General features: G+C 38.1%; 1 protein-coding gene across 1 annotated transcript in view; it reads right to left on the reverse strand.

Annotated features, from left to right (window-relative positions):
* The window catches only part of tsnare1 (T-SNARE Domain Containing 1), a 337,313-nt gene that overhangs the window by 193,430 nt on the left and 122,424 nt on the right, over positions 1-21,459 (reverse strand). Inside the window, exons 3-4 of the mRNA XM_017434702.2 lie at positions 18,460-18,537; positions 16,013-16,082 (exon numbers count right to left, since the gene is read on the reverse strand). Coding sequence (XP_017290191.1) covers positions 16,013-16,082; positions 18,460-18,537 — 148 coding nt within the window. The remainder of the gene's footprint in view (positions 1-16,012; positions 16,083-18,459; positions 18,538-21,459) is intronic.

A 21,459-nucleotide genomic window follows, 5' to 3' on the forward strand; every position in this document is an offset into this window, starting at 1 on the left:
AATGCAGTCCTCACTCTACTACTCACAGGGTACAGCNCACCCCCCACCACCACCACCACCACCACCACACACACCCACACACACACACTAAGACGATTTAAAAGTGTTAAACCTGAGTGTGATGCGTCATCATTTAGCAGTACACACAGGAAGAGACATGAGCGATTATTGTGAAACCACAGCAGATAATACTCCACCATATTACCCACTGAAGTAACACATCCCAGGACAGAGTGTATAGCTGACACTTTGGGATTTAACTAAATAAATACATAAAATGACTTTGATTGTGTACATTGTATGGCATACTTTAGGAATATAAAACACATTCATAACCTGAAACTCCTAAATAAGTTGAGATTGTGCACTCTAATAGATAAAAAAACATGTTTGAAATGTCTCCAGCTGAATTCCTAACCAGCACACTTTAGTATCCGCAAGTCTATTTTGTTTAGCAATATAAATTATCTGATTTTAGTCTTTACTCTCCGAGTCCAACTCTGATCACATCTAAGTCATCAGAGCAATAGACGCATAACATTAGGGCAGCTGATTCCCAAATTTTTAAAGCTGGAGTGCAGGTTTGTGTTTTTGCTTACCCCAATTATTTTGTTTTTTATAAAAACATGTTATTACTCTAAACACTAGGACAAAATCATGTCACATTTTATGGATTTAATTTTAAACTTACAAACTTAACAAGTTACAGTAACAATACAATATACAGCCTTGTATTTATGGGGTAACATGCAAAGTACTTACAGGGTAGCATACAAGGTATTCATTACCATACAGGGTAAGTACAGGGGACCAGGTAGTATTTTGAAGTGACTTGTTACCTGTACTAACAGAATACTATGCAGAGCAATTCTGTGGTAACATACATGATACTTTCTGGGTAACTTACAGGGTAACATAAAGGAAAATTAGGAGATAACTCACAGGGTACTTATGAGGTAGCTTATGTAGTAATTAATATGTCCATATGGGATAAAATTTACAGCTCTTATGGGGTAACATAGAGTACATGTGGGGGTAATATACAGAGTAACCACAGGGCATTTATAAGGTAACAAAAAGAGTAATTAGGGTAAGCATACAGGATAATTATGAGGTAACATGTAGGCTACTTATAGGGTAACATACTGGCTATGTATGGGGTAACATGCAGACAAAGTTCACAGGACTGGGCTCTATTATGAAATGACCATGTACCTATGGTGTAACATACAAGGTACTTACAGGGTAACATACAGGGCAATTATAGGGTTACATTTACGGTAATTATGGGATAACATATAGGTAACTAACAGGGTAATATACAGACTAATTACATGGGGGCAATGATGAGTGTATGAATGAATAGATCAATGAATGCATATATGATTATGTTCTATAAAAGTTAAACAACTTCACAAATGAGTGCAATTGTACTTCTCAAGTTTCAATTGTTATGAATCAAATCATAGGTTCAAACCTAGCAATTGATGCTTTTTTCTTTCATGTATGCTTTGCTTCTAAGCTAATGAGTTCTAAGTTAAAAACTTAGAAACTACAATTGCAGATAACCCCCAGAGTTGGAATTCTCACTAGGAAGTCTGAGATTCCTCACCAAACCAAACCTTACAAGCGTACCACTAACAGTAAACAAAGGGGTGACCTGTAACCTTGACCTTTAATCCTGTGACCTTTAAATCAGTAGAGATCATCATAGACCCATGAGAAGGCCAGCTGTGAAATGTGAAAATACACATTTAAGATTGGTCTAGTAGCATATATTTTTTGTTAAAAGTCAAGACAAGTCAAAGAAATGTTAAAGCAGCTGCCAGTGACTCATGAGTACACTCATCCATGGTAGCCACACACTTATGTCTCCCTCCCTGACAGCTAACTCAAGAGGCAAACAACAATGTAGCTACAGTAGCTAATATTAGTTTGTGCTCATAACTCAGAATCAGAATCACCTTTATTAGCCAAGTTCGTGTGCACAAACAAGAAATTTGCTTTGGTCCCAACCTCTCACCGCTTATAAACATCAACTATAATGCAAGATAGAAAGGAACAGTATGTGCATATAAGTTTAGATGACTACTCAGTCTTTAAGGTGTTTATTGTGTTCATCAGAGAGACAGTCTGGGGGAATAAACTGTGTCTTTGGTAGTTGGTTTTGGTAATATTGCTCTGTAGCACCAACCTGAAGGTAGGAGTCTGAACAGCTTGTGTCCAGGCTGTGTGGGGTTTACAGAAATGTTACCAGCCCTTTTCCCAACCCTAGAGTTGTACAAGTCCTAGATTGAGGGAAGGTTAGCCCCAATTATCTTTTATGCAGATCTAATTATTCACTGCAGCCTGGATCTGTCTTGTTTTGTGAATGAGCCAAACCACACAGTGATGGATGAACACAAAACAGACAAGGTGGTGCAGAATGAAGTGTAGTCCCAAATTGACTCCATCGTCTGCCAACCTGTTTGCTTGGTAAGGAAACTGCAGGGGGCCAGTGATGTCTTTCAGATGCTTGAACAGCAGTCATTCAAAGGATTTCATGGCCACAGCCATCAGGGCAACAGGTCTGTAGTCATTTAATCCTGTTATGGTGTGTTTCTTGGGGACTGGGATGATGGTGGACTGCTTGAAGCAGGATGGAACCTTTCATAGCTCCAGAGACTTATTAAGGATTTGAGTGAAGATGGGGTCAGCAGAGCAGAATTTCAGAGCAGAAGGGGGAAATACCTAGAACTTCTCTGGCCTTCTGGCACTGAAAGAGCTTATTTACATATAAGGTATGTAAACATCTCAGATGAGACATTTTGCTTTTCAGTACCCCAATGATCCTGGGCTGTGCTGTTGGGGGGGTCAGTCCCTGACAACTTAGCCTCAGTGGAGGGGTCAGACTAAGAGTGATTGTAAAACCACAGACAAAAGACAACTGGTAATGAGGCATTTCAGTACTGAGTCTACCACCTTTCCTGTATTACGCTGGTGAGGCCTGAAATTATCATTACACTCTGAGAACAGCACCCCATTTACCACCTTGTCTAGCATATATTCCCCACACCCTGCTGGCTCCAAACCCCCACCCCCCATCCCCCCACACACACGTACACACACCTACGCACACACACACCCCACACACACAGGTAGCTACTTACAGAACATCACATCCAGCCAAAGCTCAAAGAAACAGCAAAAAAGCAGGCATGCAGGAAAAACACACAACACAGGTGACTGATTGAAATTCACAGTTTGAGCAGCTCCACTTTATCCCTGCTATTTCCAACTGGAAGCTTACTCTGGTGGATGATTGGGATCAGCAGATGGATCAGTGTGTAGCAATACTGCAAAGGTCCTCCTGGGGTCCTCAGAAGTGGGCGAGATGTGATTGTTTGATAACGCTGTGTTTGCTGTGGGCGGACGGTGTTCCCCCTGACTCATGGATGAATCATCAAAGATGATCCGTCCCAAAGCTCTGGGCATAATGTTGTTTTACATAATAGCTGAAAGTTTTAAAGGCATCCCTTCTCTTGTTTCTGCTGCTGCTGTCAAATGAAGTGGTGAATTCTAAGGGGCACGAGTACTCTAATGACTACTGCCATCACTGAGGCCTTGACTCTCCACAACTTCTCTAATTCTTTTTTTCAGCCCTTGGTATTTCTTGAGCTTTTTGTGCTCCTTCTTCCTGAAATTACAGTTACTTGATATTGCTGCATCTATCCCCTCTGCCTTCTTCTTTGCCAACTACCACAATGACAATTTCATTAGCTACTGGTTGTTTGTCAGTATGGCTCTGGAAGTCCCACAGTGTCTCAGTGCTATAATTCTCCACCAACCTTGGTGGTGTCTCCCACTTTAATTTCAGGACCTGCAGTTCATACTCATACAGATGTTCCTGTATGCTATTCCTGGCGATTGGTTATGGTGTTCCATGTACGCTTTGCCTGCCTGCAGTTTACATCCTGCTATTATGTTTTGGATTATCTCAGCTTAGGTACAATTTTTGCATCTATGCTGTTGACCTGATGACTGTCTAATTTAAACTCTTTTAGACACCATCTGTTAACAAGTGATATCTTCTTCTTTAAATTCTTTGACTCTTGTTAATTCAACCTGTAACAATTTTATTGTTTTCTAACTTTTTATTGTCCACCACTGAAGGTGAAAGTGTGATCATGCTTTGCTTGTGTCTGTGTGAATTTATTTGAAACTCTGTTAGCAAAATATCTCATTAACCACAAGATAATTTTAACGAAATTCTCAGGAAGTAATCATTGAATGTATATCTGCAATGGATTAACGTTTGAAGTCAAACCAACTGAAGATGGCCACCAAATCAAATGATCTTCAGCCAACACAAAATGGCTACAACTCAGTCAGATTTACAGATACTGAGTCAAAATTTGATGAGCTTACGGAGTCATTTACTCATAACACATACTTTGAACTTGAAAACATCAACCAACATCTCGCAATACGGCAAGAGATTGCAAAAAATATAATTCACAAGGTTTGACCGAAATAGCTATGAATCCATAATTTCTCATCATGAAGTGATTTTAGACTAAACCTCTGGCATAAATGGCACTAATATGCATTCTCTCAAGTAACGCTAGACAAATATTTTTTGTTTTGCTTTGCAGCTTTGTGATGAACTTGCAACCTGTCCAGTCTGTACCCCACCACACAATGACCACTGGAGATAGGCACCAGCTCCCTCATGAAAGGAAAAGTGAGTAAAGAAAATGCATGAGCAGACAGTGTAATTTATTTACAGGTTTGAATTTCTTTCTGAAGAAAACGCAGTAGCATGCAGAACAATCATTAAAGCCACTGCAGGTTTGCCTCCCACCTGGGGCCTTTCTGTGTAGAGTTTGCATATTTAACCTGTGCATGCAGGGATTTCCTCCCATGCATATTGGGTTAACATGTAACTCTAAGTTGTCACTAGGTGTGACAGTGGCTGTTTGGCTCTATGTGTCCCTATGATGGACTTGCGACTCTATAGGGTGTACCCCGCCTTTTGTACATTGACAGTTGGGGACATATACCTGCTCACCAGACAGAAAATGACGAATAGATAAATGAAGGCAATATGCAATAATCTTTTTGCCTGTGCATATTGAGTGCTGTATATGTTCATTTGTCTGTAATTTTAGCAAAATATCTTATAAGTCACTGGCCAGATTTTAATAAAACTCTCAGAAAACAATTATTGAATGTGCATCTACAGCTAGTTAACTTTTGAAGTCAGCCCCATTCTAGATGGCTCCCACAGCTAAGCAACATTACCCAATACAAAGAAGGTCGTAGGATAGTCAGATTTACAGATTTCATTCATTCATGTCCAACACATATTCTGAGTCCTAAACACTGGGCAACATCTTTGCCTAAAATTTTGGCTTTAACTGTTGGAATTAACCTTGTTAGTTTGTTAGCAAAATATATCATTAACATTAGACACATTTCAAGGAAACTCTAAGAAAATGATTACTGGGTGTATATCTACAAATTATACCTTTTTGAAGTCCTAACCCTTATTCAAGATAGCCCCCACAGCTTATCAATATTAACTGACACATAAATGACTGTAACTCAGTGAATTTTATAGATAATTAGCTAACATTTGTTGTAAAAGTAGCTGAGAGTCATTTATAAACACATACTTTAAGCTAGTGTTTCTCAACGGGGCGGTACCGCCCCCTGGGGTGCGTTGAGAGGATGACAAGGGGCGCTGGCAGCAATATTTTCTAAAAGGAGGCACTAATATTATTTTGGGGGACTTTTGCTTGAAGGTAACGTTTACACCAAAGATTCACAACAATATCAGTTTAAACTTTGGACTACTTGCAAAAATATTGTGGCCTAAATCATTAAAACCGGCGTGGAACTGCAACTGTATGAAGGTGTTTCTCTTCGGTGCGCAGCTCCGTGCTGCCTTCAGGAGAACGGCACATCAGAGTATCAATTTTATAATTTGTCCCACATGGCAGATACTTTGTAAATTCTGACAAAAGAACTCTCTCTTTAGTGGTATTACCCTTGGAATTATTTATTTCTCTTACATGGGTTAATTTCTCTGAAGGATACACCGTGAGTATGGAGGACCGAAAGTGACATAATCAAAAATAAAAGCAGAAATATATATATTTTGCTTTTGACTTTTCCTTACACATGCGTTTCATCAAGTAATGTTTATATTTTGCTTTTGCCTTTTCCTTACACATTTCCGCCTCCTCTTTAATCACCGTGTGCATTTCTGCCTCAGTATGCAAATGAGGAGGCTGTCTTCTTGGTCCAGCTCCTCTCCAATTGGTCAATAACCATGAAGGAGCAGGATCCATGTGCAGATCTCGGCCGTTTCAGGAGAATGCCTCATTTGAGAGGAAGTGAAGTCTAGCAGACAGCTGCAGAAGAGTTAAGGAGGCTAGCTTAGCTGACAGCAACACAGTCAGTGACGACTATTTATTTTTTCCCTTTCCAAACCCCCAGAGCGCAGAGGAGGCGCGCTTTAATACCGCTCACACCCGTACCTGTAACTCTGTCATTTCTCAACAATTTCTCTAAGATGATCTTAATATAAAACTCTGGCATGAAAGGCAGTGGGCAATTTGCATTCCTTCAAGGAATACTAAGCTGTTTATTTCTTCATGTATTTTAGAGATGTATCACAACTACATTTACAAAGAGATTTTGACTGAGCAAGAGGCAAGTACTCAGCAATTCCCAGCTCACCAATCCAATAAAGTCACCCATTGGGCTGGTAACAGACAAAGCTAAACTTTTAGATTCTATGTGTTAAATAAATGTGCATTTCAAGCTAAATGTACTTCTACAGTTCCTCAGACATGGCTGCAGTACATGAAGACTGCAAACTAATGTGGGTTTGAGAGGTAGAGTGATGCATACTGGTTGTATAAGAGTGGTGGAGGATGAGGTGGATAACCACATCCACACAGCTGTAATGGAAGTCTGAAAAAGTCTCTGTGACTGTTTCCTGCATGTGTCAGGCAATCTTTACATCACTGCTATTTTAGTGATTGCCTACACAGTTTTGGTGTTATATTCTGACAGAGAATTATCTAACACACATTTGGTAGTAGTAAAGAGGAGGAACAAATGTAAGTACCGAAAATGTCATGGTAGTTTCAGCAAGTCGTGACTTCTTAGTACCTTTCTGGATTACAGTTTGTGAGATTTAGCACAAAACAAGAATATCACACATTAAAACGTTTAAATTCTAGCTCACTTGAATTAAACAAACGTGTTTTTGTAAATTTCAGCTCAATTTGTCCCTCGGACAAATTTTACTTTTGAGTTTTGATCACGACGAGCACATGTTTTTTTTATGTACAAAAAGAAGCTGACTGCCATAGATCTCTTAGTCTCCACCTTGGTGTTGTGTTTTGAAGCTTGCACAGTAAATATATTTCTTTTGTTCTATTACTGTTGTTACTTCTTGTCACCATAGGGTGCTGCTGTGACAGCAAAGGGCAAAAGAGCCTGCTTTAAGAAATACAGATTGAGAATAAAGAAGAATTGTGGTCAATAGAATAGAGTCCCAGCAGTCATTGGAATAAAGTTTGGACCATTTGCTCCTATTTTATTCAACCACTGTAACATTTAGTACCTACCCAAAAGAAGATGATTTGATCTACTGTACACTCTTTAAATGAAGACAAGCTAACTTTAAATATTTTTATTTTTGTTATTATTTTTATTATTTGATTTTTTTATTATTAAAACAGACTCATAGTCCACAAACACATACTACAGACACAGACAAATTATACACAACTTATAAAAGACTTGCATACCAGTATTTCCACAAAGATGACTAGTAGCGTAGTGCACTAGCAGAAGGGTGTGACATCATTACAATAAGACTATTCTGGGAGCTACAAAGACGACACATGAACTTATATATCAAATTTCTCAGAAGTGCCTGAAATGTCCTGACATGTGCATTACAAAACATCTCACTTGCACTACTGAACCTGGGTTTTTTAAGTAGAATTCCCAAAGAGTCATTATAAGCAACCTTAAGCTTCTGCATGCTATCTTTTTTAAATTTACACCACAGAGGAGCCGTGTATAGAGATGTACAGTAAGCTTAGAATAAACGTATCTTTACATCAACAGAACACATAAAATTTTCTCACTATTATTATTATTATTACTATTATGTTTTATTTATATGCTTGTTTCTGTTTACATTCCTGAGAACAGGGACTAAACTATGTTCCTAAGATGCTGGGTGGGAGATTTTACTTTAAGGATGATACCCTTTGTAATATGTGTGCTGTTCCCAGGAGAAACAGCACACATATTACAAGGAGGGGGGTCTTCTGGATCTTGTGGATGCTGATGTTCCCTGAGATCTAGTTGGTGAATTTTTCGAGCCATGCATCAAGACCATCAGAACATTTCTTCAGTCCTTTCTTTCAATGTTATTTTATGGCTACCAATGGCAACCACGGTGCAAATGAATGCTGATGATACGGTTTTGTATGCACACGGATCCTCAAAAACTGAGGTTGCTGCCAAACTCACTAATGCAATGGTCAAAGTTACAAATTGGTTAAATCAGTGCTGTTTACAACTCAATGTCTCCAAAACTGTAGGTCTGTTTTTCACTAAATCACATAAAGTAATCCAAGACGCAGACATTATAGTGTCAGTGAAAAAAATTACAAATTGTTCAAGAACACAAATACTTGGGCATTCATCTGGATTTCAAACTTAATTTTAGGTCACATGTAAAACAAACTTGTAAAAAAGTCAAATTTAATTTGATCCATTTTGGTGGCCTTAGGATTGCGTCTCTGCTTTTTGCAGATGATGTGGTTCTATTGGCTTCATCGGGCCGTGATCTACAGCTTTCGCTGGAGCGGTTTACAGCAGAGTGTGAAACAGCTGGGATGAGGATCAGTGCCTCCAAATCCGAGGCCATGGTCTTGAGCCGGGAAAGGGTAGAGTGCCTTCTCCAGGTCGGGGAAGATGTCCTGTCCCAAATGGAGGAGTTTAAGTATCTCGGGGTCTTGTTCACGAATGAGGGAAAAATGGAGCGGGAGATCGACAGGCGGATTGGTGCAGCGTCTGCAGTGAAGCGGGCACTGTACCGGTCTGTCATGGTGAAGAGAGAGCTGAGTCAAAAGGCGAAGCTCTCGATTTACCGGTCGATCTACGTTCCTACCCTCATCTATGGTCACGAGTTTTGGGTAGTGACCGAAAGAACGAGATCGCAAATACAAGCGGCTGAAATGAGTTTTCTCCGCAGGGTGTCTGGGCTCTCCCTTGGAGATAGGGTGAGAAGCTCAGTCATCCGGGAGAGACTCAAAGTAAAGCCGCTGCTTCTCCAAGTCGAGAGGAGCCAGTTGGGGTGGCTCGGGCATTTAATTAGGATGCCTCCTGTACGCCTCCCTGGTGAGGTGTTCCGGGCACGTCCTGCCGGGAGGAGGCCCCGAAGAAAACCCAGGACACGTTGTAGGGACTATGTTTGTGTTTTAGTTTTGCACTTTTGCACTGTGCTTAATAACTTCTGTTCCTTTACCACTTTTTGGTTTCATTGGTGTGTTTGGAGTCTGCTAGTTTTAGCTTAGCTTAGCATGGCTTCTAGTTCTCTGCTGGCTTCATTTTCTCTATGTGCCAGATGGTTAAGTATTTCTTTGCCTCATTTAGCAAAACTGACTCATGTAATAAATGTAGTCTTAGGGTAGCTTTCGGGTCAAGGCTGTCCAAATTGGAAGTTTGGCTCTGGGCTGTTGAAAAAATAATTGGCTAACTAGGTCCCCTTAGGCAGTATGGAGCTACCAAGAGTAACTCCCATTAGCGGTCCTCCAGCAGAACCCAAGCAGCTGGGATCTCAGGGTGACTTGGTGATATTTTTTAGTAAGCATATTCCTAAGGCTAAGTCCCCAATTCATCATAGACGTATTCATGTTTCAAGCAAATTCTCCTCACTCAGCAACACACTTGCTCAAAAACAGACTCTGGTAATGGAATTAGGGGACATCAACAATCATAGTCAAATGCATTCCTGGGGTCAGAGTGGGCAAATTTGAATACCTGACACCCACAAATCAGAGATGACCTAAGTTAATGTAGCTTCAGTGTGTAACTTTGCAAAAACAATGTCAAACTTCATAATTTTCTCTAGTACCCTCTACAATTTGATCAGCAATGACATGTTCTCCTGCAGTGTCATTGTTCTACTGCTGGCTGTCCAGTTTGTGTTCTGAAAATTACATGAATTATGTAGCTAATTAGTGGAAATTTTGAGGAAAACTGGTCTGATGCGGCGGCATAGCATTCAACCCATTTTGGGGCTACTCTTTTTCTAGGACTCTGGACAATGTTGGTACTCATCCAAATTGTTGATAATACAGAACAGAAGTAACTGCTATGTTTTTAGTGAGGATTATTGATTATTCCTATGCCTATGTTGATAGGTTTAATTGTGGGAGAGGAATATTGTTGTATTTGGTTTCAAATATTGTCATATTTGAAACAAAATATCCATTTCATTCATCCATCCATCCATCCATTTTCTTTACCCGCTTCTTCAGCAGTCACTGTGCGAGAGGCGGGTGACACCCTGGACAGGTCGCAAGTCCATCGCAGGACCACATAGAGACAAACGAGAAAAACAACCATTCACACTCTCACTCACACCTAGGGACAAGTTTAAGAGTTATCAATTTACCTAACATGCATGTTTTTGGTCTGTTCTCCCTGTGTGCACAGGGAAAACATGCAATCTCCACCCACAAAGGCCCCAGGCTGGGATGCGATTCTGCAAACATTTTGCTTGAAGATTTGTGGTCCTTCTGCAGAGGGATCTTGCATTTCTAACCAGAAATGGTTTGCCAATATAGGGAAGGACTTGTTTTCTCAATATGAAGTCATCAAACCGTGTCTTGAAATCTTTATTCAGCTTCTACACAGATTCAAAATTATGCTGATGATCTTCCTTTCCTTTGGTTTGTTCCAAATGTTTGAGGAAGTAGGGTAGTTCCACTTGTGGGTAAAAATAAAATTTAAAAAATAATATAATAATAAGAGCTTTTGCCTAAAAAGGCTGTCAACCCTAACCCCCCCCCCCCCAAAAAAAAGGATAAGTTAAATTGATTGGAAATAATGCACTGCTAAAATCAGCTCACACACTGTTGTTCTTTTGTTGCAGCTTCAGATTTATGTTCTTGATGTGAGATGTTATATTAGTCAAAATGCCACAGCTTCCATTTTACTTAGGTTTTGCAGGAATTTCATGTTGTTTTTTTTGTTGTTTTTTTTTGCTTTTGATATCTTTCGCTCTGACAGAAAGTTAAAGCTCCTTCCTAATGGCCCCAAAACACTCCAGGACCTTGCCTTTGCTCAGCCTTCTGATGTTGTGCAGAAGCAAGTCACCAAATTCTGCACTGACCTCTGTTAAGAATGTTTGCAGCAAGCAATCCTGCAGTGCATACGATGCTCTCAAGAAGTTTGAGTTTTATCATTCTTTCCTTAATTTCAGAGAACTTTTCTCAGAGACTTGCATAAAGATCAAATTGGTTAATTATGCAGAGGTAATATATCAGGTGAGCGTGGTGAACTTTCAGGCATTGAACAAATCCTTTCTCTCTCCCCATCAGAGCTGGAGCTCCAGCTATGATAGTAACTGACACAACCTTTTTCACATCTATCCCTTTCTTATTCAGCATTTCCCATATTGTATTATAAATGTTTTACGCCTTGTTTGTCCACAGAGGTTTGCCATGCCCAATTTATCTTCAACAAACTCCCTTTGGTTCATCATAGTACCTCACAAACACCATCAACTGAGCATTATCAGTGGCGTCAGTGGACTCATCCACACCTAGGGAAATGCACTCTGAATTTTTTTATTCTGTCACAAAGCTGCTTAAGTAGATCACCAGCCACTATTTCAGTACACCTTGTTGCAGTGCAATCTGAAAGGGGAATTTGTTTAATTTTCGCAGTAATTGCCTCTTTTTATTTGCCTTCAAACCTGTTAGGATTTGGATTTTTGTATTCAGTTTATTGCTTTTATTGTCTTCATGTTTCAGTTTGAGTTTATTGTTTATTTTATTCAGTTAGTCTGGTCTTAGTTCAGTTCCTTGTGTCTTTGTTTCCTGCCATTATTTACCTCTCCTCAGTCAGTCACTTGTTTCCCTGCTGCGCCCATCTCCACCTGCTCTTCATTATCCCTCACCTTTGCCCACTTCACCTAATTAGTCTCTGTCTTTAAAACCTGGTCATCTCCTCCACTTACTCGCTGGTTCGTTTGTCTATTTTCCCTGATGTCTGGTTCTGCTCGTCTCTTGCTCATGTCTGTTCAGTTTTTGGAATTAGTTTGTTTTGTATTTAGTTTTCTTCTTGTTGCCTCGTCAGCCTTTGTTTTTGATTATCTTTTATTTTAATAAATTAGTTTATTTTCATCATGAGTCTGCCCTCTGGGTTCACCTCCTTCCCCACCCACCATGACAAAACATGGTGTCAATCATTTCCGTCAGATACTCTTTATTACTTCTGCTTCAGAGAAGAGCTTTGTGTGCTTACCTAAGACCCACGCTACTCTAAGTGAGCACTCCTTTGCTTATTGCTGTTGCATAATAGACGTAACAAAAACTTTGCATGTTGAGTGATGTACTGATATCAGTCTATTGAAGTTTGTTTTTCTGACTTTTTTGGAAAGGCCTCTTCAAAATTCCTTTGTTTGGTCTCTTAATGCTGCTGAAGCTGGAAATCTTGACCACAGCATTTATTTCTTTGCAAATTAGGCACATTGGTCTTGTGCTGGTCAGAGGGAGAATGAGTACAAATTGTTAAGTCTTACCATTTTTAAATTGCAGAATTTTGCTCTCTACCTTTTATTTACTGGTGAACTTGAAGTGTGCCATTTTTACCCAATCTAAGAGCGAGCAGTGGCAAAACCAAATTTTTCCCTTTAGCAGTGAACTCTCAGCAATCCAATAACAGTAAATTAGTGCATTGTCTTGGGAATAATTCATTGACACACTAGCCAAACCAAAGGCACACAGCAACTGTTTTCAGACTGTATCTGACTGAGATCAAGGACTGGGATTCCAGACCTTTGCTGTTATCCTGGACCACAAGCTGAGGTCAGCAAACAGGTGGACCACAGGCCAAATGTGGATTGCTATTTGAGGGCCACTGGTGTAGAAGGACCTGTAAGGTCACTAGACTCACACAGGCACCCCTCCATAAGTTGTTTGGCTCATTGTCAATTGTTGAATGCTTTGTAACAAGGCCAGGATGTGAGCTGTTTTGGTCACGTTTCAAACAGTAAATGTTGTGAAACTGCCTGGAGAGACAAGTCAAAGCTGCATTATAGGTGTTAGAAAGATATAACCTGAGGACACCTCCTCGGTTTAATGTTGGTTTTTCATGTGTAGCAAATGGGCAGTTCAATCTTGAGATTAAATTTACCATTTAGCAGATCTCAACAACTGAAGGTTGAGATTTGTTCATCACAGGGAACAAACCAATAAGGAGGTAACTGAATTTTGTCTTCAAGGTTTTATTAAAAAAATAAATTCAAATAAAGAAAATGCAATCAACAATAAACAATTAAAATGACACAACAAATATAGGACTAACACTAAGAGTGTAGGGAATACCTTTTGTGAGGAATGACTATTATGTACTTACTTTAATAAATGGTTTATTAAGATAAAACACAGCAGTAAGTAATACTTTAATAATCTAAGATGAAACAGTGATTATTAGTTTATCTAAACAAAAATAATCCTTTGAATAGAATGTTTGGATTTTAGGATTGAGGTTTTTGGTTTGTTATCCAAGCAAAGATTTGGAATACTTTAAACTTTTTGGTAAATAGTTCACTTTGGAATTTGGTCAGAAGATGTTATTAATTCTGCCAGGTTGTCAGCTCAGTTTTGATGAAAGATCTGATTGGAAATAGCTGTTATCGCTTTTCAACAGTTAAAATGAAATAGGCAGACCCAAAATTGCTTCTTCTTTTATCTTTCTAATCGCAAAGTTCACTCCTCACCGGATCAAAAGCTGTGGAGGGGCCAGTTGTCACTTCGTATTTAAGGAACCTGGAGGCTTCTCAGGCCTGAACAGAACCACAAGGAGGCAGGTTAAGGCCCAGAGCCCATTGAGGGTCAGTGGTCAGTGTTCTGTCCAAGACCACCTGAGTTGTGGTGATGTTTGCAGTGGGTTGGCGAGGAGGCAGCTGATGCAACAAGAGTCAGACGATGTGCAGACTAGAGGAATTCTTTCTTAACAATGCTTGCACAAAATGCGTAGCACAATTTTTTTTCCATATGTTTACATTTCAAATGAACAGACTGCAAACATCTGCAATTCAAGCAAGGAATTGAGAATCCCTCAAAACGTTCAAAATATCCTGGAGACATTCTGTTTGCCAACTAGTGGTAGCTCAGTAAGATCCTACCTTAAACTCATATTATCTACCAAACAGCTCACATCATTTGCTATCATACCCTCATCACACCAATATCTCAGACTTTGGACATTAAAACCAAATCACTGCTATTCTCTAAACCTGTCATACCCTAATTAATAGATTAAGAGAAAGTGTCCTCCTAAAAGATAATAAATGAAGAGTTGTTGATAAGGCATAGAAAACTCTCAATTAACAGATCCATCTATCACCAATCCTCACCTATGGTCATGAGGTTTAGATCATGACCGAAAGAACAAGATCCTGGATGGAAGGGCTAAAATGAAGTGGTTGAAATGAGCTTCCTTTACAGGGTGGCCGGGCTCATCCTTAGAGATAAGGTTAAGAGCTCTGTCATTCGGGGAAAGCTTGGAGTAGAGCTGCTGCTCCTTCGCATCGAAAGAAGTCAGTTGAGGTGGTTCGGGCAACTGATTATAATTCCTCCTGGACACCTAACTTTGGAGTTTTTCGGGCATGTCCCACTGGGAAGAGACCTGTATCCTCTCTGGCCTGGGAATGCCTTGGGATTCCCCAGGAGGAGCTGGAGAATGTTGGTGGGAAAAGGGATGTCTGGGTTTCTCTCCTGGACTTGTTGCTCCCACGATCCGACCACAGACAAGCAGTAGAAGATGGATGGATGTTACATCTTAAAACCAAAGTGGGTTTTTTTTGTTTGTTTTTTTTCCAATTAATACGACTGATGGATTGATAAGAATTTTTAAAGAAAAAAGACTGACTCTTGGCTTAGACCAAGTTTTTAATTTTGATCTTCTTGTGTAACTGAGTTTGACATCCCTGACATAGGACATGTTTGTTATGTTTATATCAAGCGGTTTACAGGAAAAGAAAACCAAAAATGGATGATCACCAACTCTCCATTTGACCAAATGGCTGTCAAGTCCTAGCTTGGTGGAATGGGAGGAAAATTCCCACAGAAACATTTCATAATTTTTCGGAAAATCTCCACTGGTGTTTATATAGAAATTTGTGCCCATTTATTCTGTAGAGCAAACAACTACAAAACCAAAAAAATAATAAACAAAGTTTGAGGTCAACCTAATAATGTGAACTACTGAGAAGAAATGTTTTTTGGAAAGCTTTGTTATTGCTAAAGAATTTTAAAATTTTACCTTTTATTAGTATTGATAAAAATGTCAAAGCTTATTTTTTTTACAGCAGAAATGGCATGAACTCCTGAACAGTTTTTCTAAGCACCTGATTCTGGATGTATTAGGATTACTTGGAAGAACTAAACGTGTTTTTTAAACAGTGTCATACTACTGAACAGACAAAGGATGTTTAAAATAAAAGCAGCTAAGCTCTGAAAGCATCCAATTATAAAAGTGTTCAATAGAATTGATGACATGCCAACTAAAGGAGAGGGATGTGATGCATTTTAAACCTTTACAATCATCTTTGATTGTACTCTTTGGCAACACTGAGTCTGGTCATTTCTGGGAGCTCAGCTGAAGAGAACAATCGATACATAAGAGCATGTAAAAACAAAGAGAAAATGAGTATAATCGACTGTATCAGCAGGTCTGTGTGTGTGTGTGTGTTACTCACAGACTTTGTCGCAGCTCTGATGTGTCTTTAGATGTTCCAAGTGATTGAAGATTTTTCTCCAAGGTGACAACTGAAATTATTTATGCAAAATTAGGCATATACCTTGAATTCATTATCTCCCATCAAAATGTATTATTTTATGAACACAGTTAAACTTACAGCATATTTAAATCTAAAATCAAGCTGTCCTCACAAAAGTATATTCATATTCTGATTTAACACCAGATTCAGAAATTAGGTGTTCAGAATCATTATTTAACTTTACAGCTAGATCTACAGAAACATGTTCGGCCATTTTTATTGATTTTCTGCATAAAAGTTATCAATTAATAGTATCTGACCTATTGTAGATACAGAGTTTATGACTGACAGCTAGTTTGAACACTGGCAAGATCATTGTAAAAACTTCAAATAATATTTAGAAATATCAACTTCAGTCATAAAAATTTCATAGCAGTTTACCTAATTCAATTCAATTCAAATTTAATTCTAAAATACTTTATTTATCCCAAAGGGAAATTAAATGTTGACATAGCTCATTTATATCAAGGAGTTATTATAGATGGTGATGGCTGTGGGCATCTCCTGTAATGGTCTGTTTTACAGCTAATCTGAAGAAGCCTTTGACTAAAGAGACTCTGTTTTCCGATGACGAATAAGAAGATGATCAGGGTTGTCCACGATTTCCTTGATTTTATGCAAAATCCTTCTTTGCATCATCATCTCCAGAGGTTCCAGTCATTCCCAGAACAGAACCAGCTTTCTTTATCAGGTTGTTGAGCCTTTTTAGGTCCCTGGCTCTGATGCTGCTGCCCCAACAGATGGTGGTTGAGGAGATGACACTCTCAACAACAGACTTATAGAAGATCTGCAAGTCTGTTGTTGAGTGTCATATCCTCTGCCATCATCATAAATGCTGTTATACAAATCTTTAAACCACTGTCAATTTCAAATTACAATAATTTCAGTAAAAATATTATGATTTTCGCACTGTAAGTGATCCCTGGAAGTCCTGGAAGTGCTACATGGTACTACTACTGTGCAATGTTATATTGTGGAAATTGAAATTGTTTTAAGACAACAGCAACCGAGTTTGGATGTTGGTCTGTTGGGACAAGCCATTATTAGCTCATCAGTATGGGTCAAATAAAATACTCAACATTACTAAAACCATTACACTATCATTAGTCTCACATTACAGAGTTGTTTTAGCAGAAATATTAGGACAATTCTGCTGGGCATGACACCTGGATGCACTGAATGTGCTGCACCTTACTGCTATTTCTGTTTGTGCTTTCAAAGAACCACGGAATTCCATAATTGTGTAATTTGAAATTGAAAGTGATGTTGAGGTTTATAAAATAGAATTTGCATTACCCTCTATCAAATTTTTCAGATCAAAGGTATTTAAGATGATAGCAATCCCCTTTTAGTCTTAGCTGCATCCATAACTAGCTTTTAGCTCATCAGTCCAGGTTGGTGCCTAAACTTTATTTCTCCAAACTGAAGTTGTTTAAAGAGCTATTTATAGCAAGTAAGGTTATATTTATTTGTAACCTTTACACAAAAACCCACTTAAACATGTCCAAACTTTTTCTTTGAGGTTAAGCTTCAGTGAGGACATTGTTTTGAGACGGAACATTGTTTAATTATTTTTAAATAATTAATAACAATTTTAATTAAATCTAACACTCAATTATAAAGGAGAATATTAATCTCAAATTCTATCATTTCTTAAAACCTAACAAAACTTTGACTAGAAACACACAAATAAACTAAACTATGAATGTATATTTACTAAAAATCCTAATCTATGAATTTAAAACTGATCTAAAAAAATTTTTTTATTTCATGGTAAAATATTTTCCCTATTTTAAATCACATATGCAGTAAAGCCAACAGACACATCTTATGTTAGTTAAATCATTACATCCTAATAACCTTTACATTATAGTGAAAAAATTAACCTAATCAATATTAGATTCAAGCTTTAACCATAAACTCACCACTGGGTTTACTTTAAAGTCGTTGTCACTTACAATCTGATTTTTAAATTCAAATTTATCACCAAAAACTGATCTTTAATCAAAATCAACTTCTTGTTTTAAACCCCTGAATTATATCTCTATATTATAGGTCTATATTTGAACCATCTCAGTCACAAACTTTCATTCTCACAATAAAATACAAATTTGTAACTAATACTTGTAAGTGCTTCTAATCTTAGTTCTAATTTGAGTTTTGAAATGATTAAAACAACTTGTCATTTACTTAGAAATATTCTGAAGCTAACAATTTTAAAACTATTACTCTAAATCTAATTTTATCTCTGAATCAAAATCCTAATTATACACATAAATCAAGATGTCTGCTCATTGTTCAAACTCACACAAAAATAGATTACACTTGCATGCACTCATAGTTAAGTTAATCAGTGGTAATGTTACCGTTGGCGTTGATATGGAAGATATTGGAAGCGGTTTCCTGGAACACATCTTGTAGCTCTGATGGGCTGACTTGCGTGGCTTAAAAAAAGTAAAATAAACACATAAATAAAAAAATACATGAGCAAACACTTATGGAGCATGACACTAATGCAGACAGAGACTTTACCACACAGTAACAGTATAAGTAAACAGCATAGGTTTTATTTAATAATAATACATAAAAACAAAGTTTAGTCTAGGACAAACATGAGAAACTTGGGTCAGAAGGGTCACTGATTTAGGAAGGATTTAACTTCCTGTTTCACAACAAAGGATTTGCAATGCCAGTGTATTGATATTTATATGTGTGGAAACCTAATGTCACACTCAGTCATGTGTGACACTAGGTTCATTTTCAGTGTTCCAAGTGTGAGTTATCATTATTTCCTGTTTGATGGCAAAGCTTTGGTGAGCAGGATTTATTCTTGTATTTATAAGTTTTTAAAGTTCATGTCTTCGTATCCTGGGCTCTAATAGGATGTGTTTGCAGACAGGAGGTGGCGCTGATAACTGCCCTTTATTTTGACTTACAAATACATTTAGGCTGGGACATCCCAAGTTATAATACAAATTAAACATCACTATAGTTCTAATCATCCATTCATCGCCTGCCACAACTGTTTTCCAAAACTCTAGCCATTGTTTCATAGGAAAATGCAATGTCCCTGAAAGCAGAAGTGTTTGTGTATGTGCCGGATTTCTTTTAGATTTATAATTCAAAGTAACATGTAGCAGCAACCCAACCTAATCATCGGTCCAAATGAACATTTGTGTATTTGCCATTTGAACGAAACTATTCACATGCTCGAAACTGAAGTATTTGCATGCATGTACATGTTGTTGACATACAAAAATCAGAGCACCAGCTAGTGACCTGGCATGGAAACCACAGCGAGGGAAACTTCTTTTGTGGTCTCGTGTAAACACCAATTGCGATCAGAGCATTACTGTGTAAACGTGTAATGTTTTTACAATTGACATTGGTGAAAATCTCTAATGTTTCTCGGAGATCAGCAGTTTACATGTAAACTGAGTCTAATTTTTGTTTTTTATTTTGCAATGTTCGCAAGTAAAAAATATCTAAAACTTTACCAAACTCAAACTTTGAACCAAAAGGCATAATTTAGCCCAAAAAACATTTCTTTCTTGCCTCAAATACTGTTGGAAGGCAGTTCACAAAGACACAACAACATATGAACATGTAACTGTCATATGTTCATATCCATAAAAGGAAAACAGGAAAAACATCCATGAAAATACAGTTGATGTATTCCCTCGGAACAGTAAGAGTCTTATATGCAGAACACTTATTTCTGATCTTGTAACACTGCTCATTTCCAGCATCGTGGTTGCATGAATTTTATTTTGACACTTGCCACCCACCCTAAACATTTTTGCAGACCAATCACCCTTCCACCCCCGTAAAACAACTGCATTCTACTACAGTTAAACCTCCCCCTCAACAGGAAACAGTGGGCTCTCAAAAACCACGGTTAAACACAAACAATCTGATGTAAAGTGATCCAGTCTCTGAAATTCCCCAAAATTATTCTGACTGCATCTGATGGCATCTGAGAAAAAGCAGCCCAATCCAAACAATGCCACCTCAGAATCTATAAGGACAAAGGGATGCTGATGTCTCAATCATACACCTCCAAATTTATTTGCCCAAGCTCTGATTATTCTGAGCTGTTTAGGTAAAAGGATGACCTATTCTACATAAAAAGGGTGGCAATTACATTATGGCTAATAAGTCTATTTGCACAGTGCTTGCTAACATTTTCTCAGAAACAAAAGAAAAAAAAAGTTTTTCTTTTTTTTCATTTATCTCAATTACCTAAATTTTTCCTAAAACAATCTTGTCGTTTCTAAAAAAATATGTTTTGCTAACTCTGACAGGTTGTCTCCGGTTTATGGTGATACCCCATAGTTTTTCCCTATATCTCGGTGATAAATCCTTCACACACCACTCAACATCACTTTTAACCAGGCAAACTGAAAAGGAGCAGACCCAATAAGTGAAGAATATTTTATTAGCATGCAAACAAATGGCTTCTTTGTTTTCTCTTTGAATAATAAACATGTCAAAATAAAGAACTGTAAAACACACCAAAATGGGCTTGTAAATCCAATAAAAAATTAAAGTTGCAAAACTTAGTAGAGGAGATGGAAGAAAAAAATTACATTTCTGGCACGTTTACAGAAATACTGTGCTTTGGTATTACAACAAGGTGTATTAAATAGACATTAAATCCCCCCCAGTGGCAGGTTTAACTGCAATAATCCAGCAATGATGATATAATGAAGTGAGAAAATGATATGGCATTAAGCCAGAGGTTGGCTGCCAGGTGGAGAATCACCTATAGAAGATAAGTGGGCGGAGCCATTTTCCATGTTCAAAAGTATGTCACTGCCTAATGGCTAGTGGGGTGGAGTTAATGGTCTGAAGCCATTACAGGAAGTTGAGATCAATATCACAACCTGTAAGAGCTTCAAGCAAAAGCCACCCCGTACACACACCTATAATATACTGCAGTCATTATCACCCGCTGCCAAAGGCAAAAGGACGATTGTGTTTTTGCCTGTGTGTGTGTCTGTATGTCTGTGGGGTGTGTTTGTTTGTGTGTCCCATAAGCAAAATATTTTATGAACCACTGAGCAGATTTTAATGAACTCTCAGAGAATAATCATCGGATGTTCATCTACAAAAGATTAACTCTGGCTCAAGTGGCCATCTTAAATTCTGGTGACACCAAGTCAATACACAAAAATAGATCTAACTCAGTCAAATTTACAGATACTGAGCTAATATTTGGTGTGCTAGTAGCTAACCATCATTACCAACACATACATATAATATACATCTTGTGAATTCTTGCAATATAGCATGAGATACATAATTTGCAAGGTTTGACCAAAAATGGCTATAGCTGTGTCCCTTCTCGTTTAAAACTAAATGTA

The sequence above is a fragment of the Kryptolebias marmoratus genome, linkage group LG16 (genome assembly GCF_001649575.2).
Source record: "Kryptolebias marmoratus isolate JLee-2015 linkage group LG16, ASM164957v2, whole genome shotgun sequence".
In the NCBI taxonomy this organism is placed as follows: domain Eukaryota; kingdom Metazoa; phylum Chordata; class Actinopteri; order Cyprinodontiformes; family Rivulidae; genus Kryptolebias; species Kryptolebias marmoratus.